Here is an 18,170-nt window from a genome sequence, read left to right on the forward strand (position 1 = left end):
CTCTCTCTCCCCATCCTATCTCTCCCCCTCTCTCTCCTTCCTCTCTCTCTCTCCCTCCCTCCTTCTCTCCCTCCTTCTCTCTCTCTCCATCCTATCTCTCCCCCTCCCTCTTAAATCTCCCCCCTCTCCCTCTCTCTCTATCTCTCTCATGATTTTTTTTTTTGTAAGTTGCAATATTATTATTATTAAAATAAACAAAACAAACAAAAAAAACCACATTTGCCAGTACTAAAGATGGCACCGCGTCGGCAGACGTCATCGCCGTGCACCGGATGTGCTCTCGGGGAAGGCAGCGTGTGACGCTTGTGCGGTTCCGGTGCTGGAGATCGGGCTGTTCTGGATTGGAGGAGGGTCGGCATCCTCCGGGGTAAGAGGGGGATGTATGTGGGGATTGTACAGAGCTGTGTGTCCCTCCTCCATAGCTGGGCAGCGCTCCCTATCATGATGAAGACATATGGAGGGACAGCTCAGTGTAGGGGTTTCTCCCAAATGTAAAGCGGACCTGTCCCCAGTACATGGTAATCCCTGTGTGTGTAGTCACGTCTGATACATCCTCCATGTGTATAGCTGGTGTGTATGACTGGCTGATCTATATATAGGGCTAACCATCCATACCAGTCCCTGACCCAAGGAGCTTACTATCTGAGACCCCTACTTCATATATAGGGGACAATACATCCAGGAGGCCACTCACCTACCTCTGTCTTTAGAGTGTGTGAGGAAACCTGCACAGGGAGAACATGCGGACAGTGACCTGACCGGGATTCTAACCAGGGACCCCAGCGCTGCAAGACAGGAATACCAAACACTACGCCCCCGTGCTGCCCCTTATATTAATGTATAACAAAAGGGGAACCGTTATTGTTTTGGACAGAGTGGAGAGGGATTAGAGCCCCTGTCGGGCTTGTATTGCTCTCTGTCCCCGTTAGGGAAATTCTCCCTCTCTATTCATCCTGTTTACCATTATCATTGAAAGTGAAAGAAAATCCCAAACTCCTGTTTGTTTTGCAGTCCAGACCGTCTTTAAGCTATCCTGTCCTCCTCCCATGTCACATATTTGTAGGATTTCTCCTGAGTCCAGTCCGGCCCATGTACATAAATGACCGGATTGGATATGTGCAGGAGCAGGTGGGCGTTTATAAACGTCCTTCCGCTTCCCTGCCTGTGCGTGCTCCCTGGGAGTGCGCGGCACCACGATATGTTGCCTGCTGTACGGGACCTCTGTGTGAGGTCTGGATCATGTGATCACTGATTGGCCAATCAGTGATCACATGAATAGTAGTAAGCAAGATGTCACTTCCTGACATAATTGCTTACTACGTGTGAAATCTGTGAATGATCACAGAGGTCACATGGTACAAGGCTATTCACAACAGCCATGTACCATGTGACAAGCTGTGACCAATCACAGCTCAGAGTATTTCTCAATGGCTGCAAGAATGCAGCCAGAGAGGAGAAATGTTTGCTTTTACAGCCTTTATGGGTGTAAAAGCAATCAGGGTAAAAAATAAAAAATCTTCAAAACCCCCCACAAACAGTACAGTGTCACTATGGTGACTGTATGTTAAAAAAAAACCCCCATAAATATTAATGTAAACCTTTTTTTTTTTGAAAAATTATAATTTTTGGTTATAAACTAATTTGGGTTATTTTGTTATACTAAAAAGATAGCTGAATACATTTTGGCCAAGATTTATGAAGAAAGATTATTTAATTGCGAAATTTTATAAGAAAAACACTTTTTTTTTTCAAAATGTTTGGACGTTTTCATTTATATAACAAAAAAATAAAAATCCCAGTGGTGAATAAATACCACCAAAATAAAATTTTATCTGTCCCCAAAAAAATGCTAAAAAATTCATATGGGTACAGTGTTGCATGACTGCGCAATTGTCATTCAAAGTGTGATAGCACTGAAAATTGGCCTGGACAGGAAGGGGGTGAAAGTGTCCGGACTTGAAGTGGTTAAAGGCACTTCTGACTGTACACAGTACATATCGCACCCCAGAGATTTCGGTACTTTGGCAGCTAATTGGTCTTGCCCATGGTGGTGATGTTTGAATGGAAGAAAGAGATTCTGTGGACAGGTGTCTTTTATACACATAACGAGTTGTCGTTCGGAGCACCTTCTTAAACCGATCTGTGTACCACATGAGCACATAGCCAGTCTGTGGGAGCCAGAATTATTGTTGGTTGGTAGGGGATCAAACACTTATTCTACTCACTGAACTGCAACTCAGTTTATACCATTTGTATCATGTGTTTTTTCTGGCTTTTTGGTTGATATTCTGTCTCTATCATTTAAAATACACCTATGATTAAAAAAAAAAAAAAAAAGTATAGACCCTTAATTTCTTTGTAAGTGGGCAAACTTACAAAATCTGCAGAGATCAAATAATTATTTTCACCACTGTATATTATTTTTTTTTTTTTTGCAGTTTGTTCCCATGAAAGTGGAGTTCCCCTTTAACCCCAGATACCCACAAACGTGTTGTTAAAGGGGAACTCCACTTTCATGGGAACAAACTGCAAAAAAAAAAAAATATACAGTGGTGAAAATAATTATTTGATCTCTGCAGATTTTGTAAGTTTGCCCACTTACAAAGAAATTAAGGGTCTATACTTTTTTTTTTTTTTTTTAATCATAGGTGTATTTTAAATGATAGAGACAGAATATCAACCAAAAAGCCAGAAAAAACACATGATACAAATGGTATAAACTGAGTTGAGGTTCAGTGAGTAAAATAAGTACTTGATCCCCTACCAACCAACAATAATTCTGGCTCCCACAGACTGGCTATGTGCTCATGTGGTACACAGATCGGTTTAAGAAGGTGCTCCGAACGACAACTCGTTATGTGTATAAAAGACACCTGTCCACAGAATCTTTCTTCCATTCAAACATCACCACCATGGGCAAGACCAATTAGCTGTCAAAGGACATCAGGGACAAGATTGTTGACCTGTACAAGGCTAGAATGGGATACAAGACCATCAGCAAGGAGCTTGGTGAGAAGGAGACAACTCTTGTAGTGATTATTCGTAAATGGAAGAAATACAAAATAACCATCAATCACCCTCGGTCTGGAGCTCCATGCAGGATTTCGCCTCATGGGGTGAGGATGATCATGAGAAAAGTGAGGGATCATCCAAGAACTAAATGGGAGGAGCTTGTGAATGATCTCAAGGCAGTTGGGACCGCAGTCACCAAACAAACCATTGGTAACACAATATACCGCCATGGATTGAAATCCTGCAGCACCTTCAAGGTCCCCCTCCTCAAGAAGGCACATGTACAGGCCCATATGAAGTTTGCCAATGAACATATAAATGATTCAGAGAAGGATTGGGAGAAGATGCTGTGGTCAGATGAGACCAAAATTGAGCTCTTTGACATTAACTTGCCTCGCCGTGTTTGGAGGAAGAAAAATGCTGACTATGACCCGGAGAACACCATCCCTACAGTCATGCATGGAGGTGGAAACATTATGCTGTGGGGCTGTTCCTCTGCTAAAGATACAGGCCAACTTTGCTGCATTGAGGGGCCAATGGATGGGGCCATGTATTGTAAAATCTTGGATGAGACCCTTCTTTCCTCAGCCAGAACACTGAAGATGGGTCGTGGATGGGTCTTCCAGCATGACAATGACTCAAAACATACCACCAAGGCAACAAAGGAGTGGCTCAAGAAGAAGCACATTAACCACTAGCCTACTGGGCACTTATACCCCCTTCCTGCCCAGGCCAATTTCCAGCTTTCAGCGCTGTCGCACTTTGAATGACAATTGCGCGGTCATGCAACACTTTACCCATATGAAATGTTTATTATTTTTTGTGACAGAGCTTTCTTTTTGTGGTATTTAATCACCTCTGGGTTTTTTATTTTTTCTTAAACCAAAAACCACTGAAAATTTTGAAAATTAAAATTTTTTTTTCTTACTTCTTGTTATAAAAGTTTGTAAATAAGTGATTTTTCTCCTTCACTCATGTGCGCTAATGAGGCGGCAGTGATGGGCACTGATAGGCTGCACTGATGGGGAGGCACTGGTAGGTGACACTGATGGGCATTGACAGGCATCACTGATGGGCACTGAAAGGCATCACTGATAGGTGGCACTGATAGGTGGCACTGATAGGCGGCACTGACTGGCACTGATTGGCATTGATAGGTGGCACTGACTGGCACTGATGGATGACACTGAAAGGCAGCTCAGATGGGCACTGATATGTTGCATTGAGGTGCACTGGTATGCACTGATATGTGGCATTGATGTGGCACTGATCGGCACTGACAGCTGGCACTGGTGGACTTTGACAGGTGGCACTGCTGGGGCTACACTGATCATCAGGGCACACTGATCATCAGTGCTCTGATGATCAGTGTACATGTCCCCTCCGTGGAAAGCCGATTACCGGCTCTGCTCTCCTCTTGAGCTGTCAGCGTGACAGCTCGAGAGGAGAGAAATGCCAATAACCGGCATTTCCGTGTTTACATGTGATCAGCTCTGATTGGACACAGCTGATCACATGACCAAGCTGACATCTTTGGCTCTTTCCGTGATCGGTGATCCACTGTGTCCGAGGGACACAGCGCATCGCCGATCGCCGCGCTGCGCGCTCCCTGAGCCGCGCATGCGTGGTGAGAATGGGAGGACGTCATATGACGTCCTCTCAGAACGAGAGAACCACCTTGCGCCCGTCATTGGACAATTGGACGTCATTGGCCCACATCTGTTCACCCCCTATGGACCAGAGCCATTTTTACATTTCGGCTATGGACCTGTGTATTTGGCAATAACTTTGTCATTACCTCAGATAAAAATGTAATAATACATATATTGTTTTTTTTTTTTTCTTCAAAGACGAGGCTTTCTTTTCGTGAATATTGTCTTGCAACAGTGATTATTTTTATCCGCAATCCTTAAACAATTCAATGTAACAAAACACGCTTTGTTAGTATAAAATAAACTGTGTTACTGCACATAAGAAGGGAACATTTTAATTCTGTAATTTTGTCCAGTTTAAAATGACACTAAAATTATGATTCTGGTACAAAGCATTGCAAAGCTATTCACAAATTAAAGTGTTTTTTTTTTTCTTCTCAATTTTGCGCTTTTTTAAATGTGAAGTTAGTAAATATATGTTAAATGTGTTAAAATATTAACGAAAAAACAAAAACTTAAAAGGTTTAAATATTAATTTAAATAGAAATTAACAAAATCAATATTTGAATGGAGGAGAATAAGGAGTTAATTAGGGCTGATTAGCGTAAAGTAAGGGTTAAAAAAGGGTTTAACCAGCTCCACACCACCCTATAGCAGAAATACGGGTACAGGGAGGCACGGGTGCGCAAAATCACGTGTGTGTGTGTGTGTGTGTGTGTGTGTGTATGTATATATATATATATATATATATATATATATATATATATATATACATATACAGTGGAGATCGAAAGTTTGGGCACCCCAGCTAAAAATTTGCATTAATGTGCATAAAGAAGCCAAGGAAAGATGGAAAAATCTCCAAAAGGCATCAAATTACAGATTAGACATTCTTATAATATGTCAACAAAAGTTAGATTTTATTTCCATCATTTACACTTTCAAAATAACAGAAAACAAAAAAATGCGGCCTGCAAAAGTTTGGGCACCCTGCAGAATTTATAGCATGCACTGCCCCCTTTGCCAAGCTGAGACCTGCCAGTGTCATGGATTGTTCTCAATCATCGTCTGGGAAGACCAGGTGATGTCAATCTCAAAGGTTTTAAATGCCCAGACTCATCTGACCTTGCCCCAACAATCAGCACCATGGGTTCTTCTAAGCAGTTGTCTAGAAAACTGAAACTGAAAATAGTTGACGCTCACAAAGCTGGAGAAGGCTATAAGAAGATAGCAAAGCGTTTTCAGATGTCAATATCCTCTGTTCGGAATGTAATTAAGAAATGGCAGTCATCAGGAACAGTGGAAGTTAAAGCAAGATCTGGAAGACCAAGAAAAATAGACAGAACAGCTCGCAGGATTGTGAGAAAAACAATTCAAAACCCACGTTTGACTGCACGATCCCTCCAGAACGATCTGGCAGACACTGGAGTTGTGGTACACTATTCCACTATAAAGAGATACTTGTACAAATATGGTCTTCATGGAAGAGTCATCAGAAGAAAACCTCTTCTACGTCCTCACCACAAAAATCATCGTTTGAACTTTGCAAATGAACATATAGACAAGCCTGATGCATTTTGGAAACATGTCTGTGGACCGATGAGGTTAAAATTGAACTTTTTGGCCGGAATGAGCAAAGGTACGTTTGGAGAAGAAGGGGCACAGAGTTTAATGAAAAGAACCTCTGTCCAACTGTTAAGCATGGGGTTGGATCAATCATGCTTTGGGGTTGTGTTGCAGCCAGTGGCACAGGGAACATCTCACGAGTAGAAGGAAAAATGGATTCAATAAAATTTCAGCAAATTTTGAATGGTAACTTGATGCCATCTGTAAAAAAGCTGAAGTTAAAGAGAGGATGGCTTCTACAAATGGATAATGATCCTAAACACACCTCGAAATCCATGGGGGATTACATCAAGAGGCGTAAACTGAAGGTTTTGCCATGGCCTTCACAATCTCCTGACCTCAACATAATTGAAAATCTATGGATAGACCTTAAAAGAGCAGTGCGTGACAGACAGCCCAGAAATCTCAAAGAACTGGAAGACTTTTGTAAGGAAGAATGGGCAAAGATACCTCAAACAAGAATTGAAAGACTCTTGGCTGGCTACAAAAAGCGTTTACAAGCTGTGATACTTGCCAAAGGGGGCAGTACAAGATATTAACTCTGCAGGGTGCCCAAACTTTTGCAGACGCCATTTTTTTTATTTTCTGTTATTTTGAAAGTGTAAATGATGGAAATAAAATCTAACTTTTGTTGACATATTATAAGAATGTCTAATCTGTAATTTGATGCCTTTTGGAGATTTTTCCATCTTTCCTTGGCTTCTTTATGCACATTAATACAAATTTTTAGCTGGGGTGCCCAAACTTTCGATCCCCACTGTATATACATGATTTTGCAGTTCGGGGAGGGGGGGCGCGCCTTGCCTGCACCGCCATTCCCAGCCTCGGCTGTCAATCACCAGGTCCCAGACGGTGATTACTCTCTGACGGGGGAGAGACCTGTGTATAAACAACACAGATCTCTCCCCTGTCAGCTCCTCCACACAGCATTGTATGTAAGCAGTGTGCTTACAGTGAAACACACACAGCCCCCATAGTGAAACAGCACACAGTTAACTTTTTGATCTCCCCAGTGCCATTAGTAGTGTCAGTGCTTTTTATTAGCACTGATCACTGTATTGGTGTCACTGGGGATGTCAAGTCAGTTCCGCCCAGTGTCAGAATGATTGCCACCATTACTAGTAAAAAAAAAAAAAAATTTCCAGTATATATACCACCATTTGTAGATGCTATAACTTTCATGTAAACCAATTAAGTTACTTGTATTGGGATTTTTTTGTTAGTAAAGACACGAAGAAGAGTAAAAATAAAATGAGTGCGCTGTACACTAATATCCTGACACAGTAAATAAAAAGTGCCCACAAACTGGTCAGGGCAAGTGGTTAAAAAAACTTTTTTCTTTTCTTTAACTTGTCAGGTTGCTTTAACAGACTTCATCTGCAGATGGAAGTTAACCCCTCTGATCTGTAGATGAATAAACAGATAGGATATGAGCATTGCTGTTGATAAACATTGCCAGACTGCTTTAGTTTGACACCTCCAGCTGTCAGTACTTCCTCTGTGTACTGGGCAATGCTGCTCAGATCTGAGTACTGTGACAGGAGAGGTACTGTCAGCATGGCAGGAGGCCTGGAGGTGTTACCCCCTGTGTACAATGATGACATTTATTTGTGTCCAACACATTCAGAGTCTGCAACTGGTTAAGGTCTGAAAAATTAAAGGTCCACACTAAAATATTTGAGTTCAAAACGTGGGATTTTATTCATCCATATTAATTTTATCCATTTATGATGAATAAATGTTTTGGGGGCCACACAGTTCTCCCTTCATCAGGGCCATAAGATCGTTGATGTGGATTCTTGAGTGATGATGAATGAGTTCTGGGTCTATATGGGAACTCTCTCACATTTAGTAGCTGGTTGGGGCAAAACGTTAACCTGTAGTCTTACTTTTTCAGCATCACTCATGAACAAGTCCTGATGAAGTGGGAGCCGTGTGGCTCCAAAAATGCGTTTGCTTAAACAAGTTTGGAATAAAATCCCCAAAATTTTAGTGTTTCAATTTTTTTTTTTTTGGAACCTTAAACAAGGTTGTTGTGTTCTGGCAGTCACAGCATCAATGGCTGTCAGAATATCTGAACAGTGGCTGCATCTGATGCAGCCGCTGTTTGGCAAAAAATCTTCAGGCCGGCTTCTTTGGTTTTCAGATTGAAAGATGTCTGGTAGGAGGGTTCCTACAGGGCCATGTATGGTCAGATCAAGTGGATTTAGGGATTGCCAACAGCTATGCTGATTTCATCGTCTTTGCTTAGTAAAGCGCTGACATACAAAGGATCCCTGAGTGTCTTCTTTAGATTTCATTTGTAAATCTATTTAATTCTGTCCCAATGCTTCAGTATTTTGGTAAAAACTTTCTAATAAGTTTTCCTGAAGGGTTTTATTCTCTAGAATAAAGCTGAATTCTGTCTGCATGTTTACTTAAAGCACTAAAATGATGTTCTGGATCTTGTCTGTTGTATGTGACAGCGGTTTAGAAGATGACTACCGCGGCCAGGCCAACGTTTGAGCCAGCCAGGGGCGGCAGAGGGAAAGGAGAAGGAGATCTAAGTCAGCTTTCCAAACAATATTCCAGCAGAGACCTCCCGTCACACACGAAGATCAAATACAGGTAATATGGCAAATCTGGCACCTTTTTCCTGTGGAGGATGTTCAGTGTTTGAACTGAAGCTTTAGACCTGAAGGATATGTTTGGGGAAAAAAAACAAAAGCATATTCAGACTTCAGTACATATCTGCAAAACACTCCCATTTTCAGCACTGTCAGGTTCTCACCTGCTGGACTGGAGAAAAATATCCTTTATGCTGTGGAGAGGGGAAGGTGTTCTATAGCCCATCAGGGATGACGACCTCTTTTGCAAAGGCTTAAAATAACACTGTAGGTGAATGGTTTAAATCAAAAGAATTCAAAACAATTATACTGTAGTTGTAGTAGGCCAAAAATAGTGATTTATATATGTTGTATTGTTTTCAGGATATGCATTTCTGTTTCCAGCTATAAGTCAAGGTAACAGTAGTTGTGAGAAGGGTAATACACTGCACAAACAAATTAAAGGGACACTATGAAAACACATCAGATCTCAATGGGGAAAAACCTCATGCTGCATATCTATACTGATATGGACGGGGTAATGTGTTAGGAATGTAAGGATGCCCCGTCATTTGATGGAAATGAAAATTATTATCAACCTACAGAGGACTGAGTTCAAATACACCCCAAAAATCATTGGGGCATGCTCCTAATGAGACAACGGATGGTGTCCAGGGGGATTTCCTCCCAGATCTGGACCAGGGCATCACTGAGCTCCTGGACAGTCTGAGGTGCAACCTGGCGGCGTCGGATGGACCAAAACATGATATCCCAGAGGTGTTCTATTGGATTTAGGTCAGGCGAGCGTGGGGACCATTCAATGGTATCAATTCCTTCATCCCCCAGGAACTGCCTGCATACTCTCGTCACATGAGGCTGGGCATTGTCGTGCACCAGGAGGAACCCAGGACCCACTGCACCAGAGTAGGGTCTGACAATGGGTCCAAGGATTTCATCCTGATACCTAATGGCAGTCAGGGTGCCATTGTCTAGCCTGTAGAGGTCTGTGCGCCCCTCCATGGATATGCCTCCCCAGACCATCATTGACCCACCACCAAAACGGCCATGCTGAACCATGTTACAGGCAGCATAATGTTCTCCACAGCTTCTCCAGACCCTTTCATGTCTCTCACATGTGCTCAGGGTGAACCTGCTCTCATCTGTGAAAAGCACAGGGTGCCAGTGGTGGATCTGCCAATTCTGGTGTTCAATGGCAAATGCCAATCAAGCTCTGTGGTACTGGGCAGTGAGCACAGGGCCCGCTAGAGGACATTGGGCCCTCAGGCCACCCTCATGAAGTCTGTTTCTGATTGTTTGGTTAGAGACATTCACACCTGTGTCCTGCTGGAGGTCATGTTGTAGGGCTCTGGCAGTGTTCTTCCTGTTCCTCCTTGCACAAAGGAGCAGATACCGATCCTGCTGATGGGTTAAGGACCTTCTATGGCCCTGTCCAGCTCTCCGAGTAACTGCCTGTCTCCTGGAATCTCCTCCATGCTCTTGAGACTGTGCTGGGAGACCGCAAACCTTCTGGCAATAGAATGTATTGATGTGCCATCCTGGAGGAGTTGGACTGTCTGTGCAACCTCTGTAGGGTCCAGGTATGGCCTCATGCTACCAGTAGTGACACTGACCTAATGCAAAACTAGTGAAAAACAGTCAGAAAAGATGAGCCGGGAAAAAAATGTCAGTGGCCTCCACCTGTAAAACCATTCCTGTTTTGGGGGTCATCTCATTGTTGCCCATCTAGTGCACCTGTTGTTAATTTCATTAACACCAAAGTAACTGAAACTGATTAACAACTCCCTCTGCTACTTATCCGACCAGATTAATATCCCAGGAGTTCAATTGATGCTATACTTTTGATTATATAGTGTTTAATTTTTTTGAGCAGAGTATATATGATTTGCTTTTTTCTTTTTCTTTTTTTTTTTTTTTTTTTTTATGTTTAGGCAAACCACCCAGGATGCCCCTGAGGAGGTGAGAAGCCGGGACTTCAGGAGGGAGCTGGAGGAGAGAGAACGTGTGGTTGTACGAGAGAAGAACAGAGACCGACCACCAAGAGGTAGGCTTTTTATGTGTCATTGCTTGTCAGTGTGTAGAATTTCATCAGTGAGGGAACTGAAAATCTGGTGCAATTTTTTTTTTCTTTTTTTTTTAAACCTCTCAGCCAGGAAAAATCCATTCACAGATTTCCCCTGGGTTGTATGTACAGAAAAACTGTCAGACTCTATGGGCTGGGAATGCAGCTGATGGTGTGCAGAGGTGACATTAAGGCCTCAATTAGACTTGTGGTTGGGAGAGGTAAAACACACAGTTGAGCTGCATTTTTACTGCCCTCCAATCTCTCCCCCTTAAGCTGCAAGGGCAGTGGACGGGGGTTTACATAGGCTTTGAATTGTGGCGCATCAAAATGATCCCACCAGTATCACGTACCGCCTACCGCATGTGACCAGTTCAGCTGAACAGGGGCCACGCCGCAACCACTATGCAATATTTATTTATTTTATACAATCGACATAATGTTTCTTCACTGCTTGCCAAACTACCATTCAAAATGGGATCCTCTGCAAATCACTCGTTAGAGGGGGACGCCAGAGTAAACAAGCCATAAGGGTCTGATGGACCCAGACGTTTCCTGGAGGAGAACTTGTCACCTGAACTTTGCTATGTCATAGGGGGCTTGTCAGTCCCTTTGTAATAACAATACAATTGGGTCAAGAAAGGAAACGCTTTGCTGCCTGTACTGCAAAACTCCACCCTGCTCTAAAGAAATCTCACCTCTGACGTGTGCTCAGAAACCGACCTTTCTGGACGCTTCCATTCGCTGTTTCCTGCAATGCTCATTGGTTCCTCTCACCCGCCTACTGTGTTCTGCAGTGATGTAGGGATTGACACTCCTGGAAATGGTGGTTTCGGAAGCTGCTTCAGAGGACAATTTCTTCACAGCAGAGTGACTTTCAGCCTTGCTGGAAGCAGGAGAGGTAAGTATTTACTATTCTTTACCCTGGCACTGAACTAGATCAAACCTTGATCTAGGTATTTTTTCTTTTTCTTTTTTAATATTTATTTTTTTAACAAACTTTTTTTTTTCCCCTCTATGCCAGGAGTTAGAGAGATACAATGTATCTCTCTCCTCCGTTCACAGAGAGAAAAAAAACAAGGGGGCCGGGCTGTACAGTGACTGATCACTGTGGTAGCCAATAAGAGGCTAGCACAGTGATCATGTGACCCAGAATCGGGAGTCCTGTTAGAACGGGACCCTTGGCTCTCAGTGATACCCCGGTCTTTATGCTGGGAGCGCGCTGTGTGGTGCTCTCCCAGCAGAAAAACAGGTGCGCAAATATGCGGCCCCACGGAAAAAAGCCCAGTTCCGTGAGGCTGCATATTTGTGTTATGTCGGCATGGAGGGGTTAAGGTTAGATACCCCACAATAGTTTACCATTTTTATGTCCCTTTGAAGTTTCAACCACAAGGACGGAAAAAAGCCCAGTTCTGTGAGGCCGCATATTTGTGTTACATTGGCGTCAAGGGGTTAATAATTCTGCTGCCAAATGTGTGTGCTGTAAACTTCCTCCAGCATTGCTCATTTTTCTTCTTGCCGGAGGCTGCCATTTTGTTAAAATGTCCAGAGCCTCTGAACAGCAGTAAATCATAAAGCATAACTAAACCCATCGATTTACTGTTTAGTAATAAAAAACAGTTACATTCCTGGAATGTAACTGTCACATTTGCTTGGACTTGGTAAAATTGGATGATCACATTGATGTGTAGTTTGCTGGTGAATGACAAGAACCGTTGTGCGATTTATGTCCATGTAAGCCCAGACCACAACTTAGTCTGGCTGTCAATCTCAAGAGGAATGTCACAGCACTGGGCAGATTCTTGGGGATGAGCCTCACCCCCAGTACTGGGCAGACTGTTTTAAAAAATACAATGCCATTTAAGGCTCCGTTCACACCAATGCTTTTTTTAGGGCTGTTTGCAGAAGCGCACTACAGTCCATTGAACATGGTTTCCTATGGAATGTTTTCACATCTATGCTTTTTTGAGCTGCAGTGTTTTTGGAAAGGTTCAGGAACTTTTTCTTAAGAGCAAAAAGCAGCGTTTTGCTACAATAGCGTTCAAAAGAGAATCTGCTGAAATACATGGTAGTGCGTTTTTGCAGCATTTTGCATTTTTATTCTGCCCAGCATAAAAAAAAAAAAAAATCTGAACAAAACGCGGCAAAAACATGTGAAGAAAAATGCAAAACTAACTGAGAAAAGCACTGCAACACTGCCAAAAAGCAAACTGCATAGATGTGAACTGAGCCTAAAAGCTGTCAGGGTGTGATTTCCTAGCCTGCTTTGTTATTGGTGTACTTCACATAAGCTTTAGTTTTAGAAAGAAATTAGTAATTGTACATTAATATTTGCAGAAATATGTTGGATGTTTTAGTTTGTTTATTGGATAGGTTTCAGTGTGAAACTTTAGCTGGAACTTTTTTTTTTTTTTTTTTTTTTTTTTTTTTTTTTTATAGAAAGACAAGTTGTTGATTTTGGTTGAAATGCATAACATGATGTTAGATATAATTTCTCTATGAAAATATAACTATTTTTGTTTTAGAGCACTCATCATCCGTGTCAAAGAAGCCTCGTCTAGACCAGATTCCAGCAGCAAATCTGGATGCAGATGACCCACTCACAGACGTACGTAACAGGCTCAGACTTTCTCACCAGTTGTCATTTCCCAGCCCAAGATGAGTGGGGACTATTATTTTTTTTTTTAACCACTTCAGCTTCGGAAGAATAATACCCCCTTCATGACCAGGCCATTTTTGCTAATTGGTACTGTTACATTTTCTGGAAATTGCATGGTCATGCAACACTGTATGCAAATTACATTTATATAATTTTTTTTAGTGGCATTTGAACATCACTGGGGTTTTTATTATATAAATGAAAAAAGACAATTTTTTTTTAATTAAAAAAAAATTCTATTTTCCGTTATTTATTTCAGGTACTTATATAGCGCTGTCCATTTATGCAGCAATTTACATATATATTGTACATTCACATCAGTCCCTAACCCTCAAGGGGTGTACAATCTAAGGTCCCTAACTTACATTCATACATACATGTACTAGGGCCAATTTAGACAGGATCCAATTAACCTGCCAGCATGTCTTTGGAGTGTAGAAGAAAACCGGAGTACCCGGAGGAAACCCACGCAGGCACAGGGAGAACATTCAAACTCCAGGCAGGAGGTGCCGTGGCTGGGATTTGAACCAACGACCCTAGTACTGCCAGGCGGAAGTGCTAACCATTTAGCTATATAAATAGTGAATACTTGTGAGCTATTATCAATGAGGCATTCAGTGGGTAGTATGAAATTATCTGCTGATTTAATGTGCTAGGTGCGCTGGCTCTTGCACAGACTCACTTGCTAGTGTATATACAATACTATAAATATATAGTGCCGCGCTCCTATTTGCTTATATATATATATATATATCTTGATCCTTAGGGTATATGAATTAATATCTGAAACAATTCATAAATCACTGTGACTAGTGAATAAAAATAATCAATATTAAGTAATAAATAATAATAAATCACTAGTGAATCACTATAACTGGTGAATCAAATGAATAAAAATATGAATCAGCAACCTACATAAATGTGACTGATAACAATCAATCCTTAATTAAATGTGACTATAAAAGAATTAAATTCAAATCAACACAAATCTAAATCTGTGCCCCTCTGTTCTGCTGTGATCACTCCATATATATAGTGCAAAAGCATACATATAAGTGCAAGTGCAAATACATAAAATAAAAGACAATAGATTAAAAAGTCTTTCAAATAAGTGCAGTGTGCAGGTGGGTTCCTTATTCCCTCTCGCCGAGTGCTTAGTGGTCTCCCTATGCGCTCACCTTAATATTTGCCTGAATAAATTCAGGCAAATATGCTTTTAATCCTTCCAGGATTGATGGGATGATACTCTTATATAAGCTGTTCCAGAAGGTAGATATGGATTTATAGGGATTCTCCTGTGCTCTCCTCTTTCCCTTTGTGCATCTGCTCATAAATGGACTTCCTGACCAGCTCTCTAGGAATCTCCTACTTCCCCTCCTGGGGTCACCACCTTCTTCCCCTGATGAAGTCACGTGACCCTGTGACGCAACGCGTAGGGGAGGGGCTCTGACGTCACGACGTTGCATCGGAGAGGCTCGGTGATTCCAGTGCAGACGGAGGCAGACAGCATTACAGAGGCAGAGTATTACTGTATGTTACCATCAAGGCTGTCCTGGATCACATCAAAGCCGTGTAATACCGCAACTGGCAGCAATAAATGTCCTTTATACACAAGGATAAGACACCATGGTCTTTTTTCTTCTCTCTCTCAATTGACCCACATTCCTTATGCTGGTGAAAGGAGGATTGGAGAAGGTGGTGACCCCAGGAGGGGAAGTAGGAGATTCCTAGAGAGCTGGTCAGGAAGTCCATTTATGAGCAGCTGCACAAAGGGAAAGAGGAGAGCACAGGAGAATCCCTATAAATCCATATCTACCTTCTGGAACAGCTTATATAAGAGTATCATCCCATCAATCCTGGAAGGATTAAAAGCGTATTTGCCTGAATTTATTCAGGCAAATATTAAGGTGAGCGCATAGGGAGACCACTAAGCACTCGGCGAGAGGGAATAAGGAACCCACCTGCACACTGCACTTATTTGAAAGACTTTTTAATCTATTGTCTTTTATTTTATGTATTTGCTCTTGCACTTATATGTATGCTTTTGCACTATATAGATGGAGTGATCACAGCAGAACAGAGGGGCACAGATTTAGAATTGTGTTGATTTGAATTTAATTCTTTTATAGTCACATTTAATTAAGGATTGATTGTTATCAGTCACATTTATGTAGGTTGCTGATTCATATTTTTATTCATTTGATTCACCAGTTATAGTGATTCACTAGTGATTTATTATTATTTATTACTTAATATTGATTATTTTTATTCACTAGTCACAGTGATTTATGAATTGTTTCAGATATTAATTCATATACCCTAAGGATCAAGATATATATATATATATATATATATATATATATATATATATATATAAGCAAATAGGAGCGCGGTACTAACCATTTAGCTACGGTGCTGCCCAATTACATGTCTTTGGTAAACAAAATCCCAATTTAGTGTATATTATTTAGTCTGTAGGAATGTGATTTCATCCACAAACTATGGTGTGTGTGTATATATAATTATATATATATATATATATATATATATATTTAAAAATTGATCAATCCTGATGTACTGATGGCCAATCTAATTTTTTCAAGGCCCCTAAAATGTCAGGACAGTCCAAATTTCCCCCAAATTACCCCTTTTTCAAAAGTAGTCTGAAGTAGACGCATGGCAAGTTTTTTTTGAAGTTGTAATATGTTTGTCAATGTTTTGGAAAATTAAGATTTTTTTTTTTTACATATTTTCACCAGCACAGTACAGCATCATGATATCACTGGTGTGGTGATCACTGACTGGTGACAGCATGTTTAAAAAAAAAAAAAAAAAAAAATCTTAAAGATTTTAAAATCTTAAACATTTTAAATATATTGAAACTTTTTTTTATTTTTACTATTTTTTTAAATACTTTCATCAAAGTAGTTCAATGTTACTATAGTGAGTTTCCATGGCCAGCAGCTGCATCCAACCAAGTCTTACATCACCAAAGTCCAATGCAAAGCGTCGGATGCAGTGGTGTAAAGCATGCCGCCACTGGACTCTAGAGCAGTGGAGACGTGTTCTCTGAAGTGACCAATCTCTCTTCTCTGTCTGGGAATCCGATGGACGTGTCTGGGTTTGGCAGTTGCCAGGAGAACGGTACTTGCCTGACTGCATTGTGCCAAGTGTATAGTTTGGTGGAGGGTGGATTATGGTGTGGGGTTGTTTTTTAGGGGTTGTGTTTGGTCCCTTAGTTCCAGTAAAGTGAACTCTTAAGGCATCAGCATACCATGATATTTTGGACAATTTCATGCTCCCAATTTTGTGAGAACTGTTTGGGGATGGCCCCTTCCTGTTCCAACATGACTGCGCACAAAGCAAGATCCACATGGACATGGAGGAGTGAGTTTGGGGTGGAGGAACTTGACTGGCCTGCACAGAGTCCAGACCTCAACCCCATAGAACACCTTTGGGATGAATTAGAGTGCAAACTGTGAGCCAGGCCTTCTCCTCTAACATCAGTGCCTGACCTCACAAATGCACTTCTGGAAGAAACATTTTTTTCCTGAAATTAGAAGCAGTTGTGCATTCCCTTTTTTTCCCCTTTTAATTTAAATGGGATTTTTTGTTTTTTGATTAAATGGAAATTTTATTAGTTTTAGATTTTAAAAGTGTTGTTTTTTTGCCTTGTTTCTGCTATTGAAACTTTGATGGCATTTTAAAACACGGAACTGTATTGCCGATAATACAAGCTACAGGCAAAGTGATGTACCCGTGCAACAGAGTACGTCGGACACAGCAGAATGCAGATGCCGTTAAACGGGACCCGGTGGTCATGTGATCGCTGTGTGATCAAATGAGCACAATCTTAGCAAAGCTGTTATTAATCAGTTTGATTCATAACAGCTCTGCTTTTCTTCCTGGTGAGCTGTGGTTGGTCCAAAGCTCTTACATGGTACCTGGGCCAATCACAGCAAACTACTGAATTTTGAACTGCCATTAACTTAACCCAATTATGACAGTTCAAAGCAAGCATTGCATTGCAGGAACAATAATCTTTATTGCTCCTGCAATGCAAAGTGTAAAAAAAAAAAAAAAAAAAAAAAAAGGTAACATTGTACTACTTTGATGAAAGTTAAAAAAAATAATATCTCAATACAGTATTGATTTTTTTAAAGGCTTTTTTCCCCCTCTTTTAACTACTTGCCGCCTGCCTGCAATGTGCGGGTGAGGAATGCGATGTACCCTTACATCGCTTTCCATTTCTGGGTGTGAGTGAGCATGCGCCCCCCCTGTCCAGGGAGAGAAGAGAGTACCACACTCCATCACTCAGCCAGTGCCATTAGTACAGTGTCAGCATGTAGAATTTTTCACTGATCACAGATAGCATCAGGGTCAGTTAGAGCCCCTCCCAGCCAGGGTCAGCTAGCGTTAGATTGCCCGCAGACTATCACACTCACGCTATTGGTCGCTAATCACTGCCATTATCAGTACAGTGTTTGTATGGATCAATATATTGATCATGAAGAGAACTGTACTAGTGCCTCCTTAGTATAGTGTTCCCAAAAATG

General features: G+C 41.4%; 1 protein-coding gene across 1 annotated transcript in view; it reads left to right on the forward strand.

Annotated features, from left to right (window-relative positions):
* Positions 1 to 214: 214 nt before the first annotated feature.
* Positions 215 to 18,170, forward strand: part of CWC15 (CWC15 spliceosome associated protein) — a 33,711-nt gene continuing 15,755 nt past the window's right edge. The window contains exons 1-4 of the mRNA XM_089687940.1: positions 215 to 367; positions 8,756 to 8,897; positions 10,825 to 10,937; positions 13,481 to 13,563. Of these exons, the coding sequence (XP_089544066.1) occupies positions 8,767 to 8,897; positions 10,825 to 10,937; positions 13,481 to 13,563 (327 nt within the window). The 5' untranslated portion in view covers positions 215 to 367; positions 8,756 to 8,766. The remainder of the gene's footprint in view (positions 368 to 8,755; positions 8,898 to 10,824; positions 10,938 to 13,480; positions 13,564 to 18,170) is intronic.

The sequence above is a fragment of the Staurois parvus genome, unplaced genomic scaffold (assembly GCF_062004578.1).
Source record: "Staurois parvus isolate SC_StPar_1 unplaced genomic scaffold, SC_StPar_1.0 ptg000440l, whole genome shotgun sequence".
Taxonomy (NCBI): Eukaryota; Metazoa; Chordata; class Amphibia; order Anura; family Ranidae; genus Staurois; species Staurois parvus.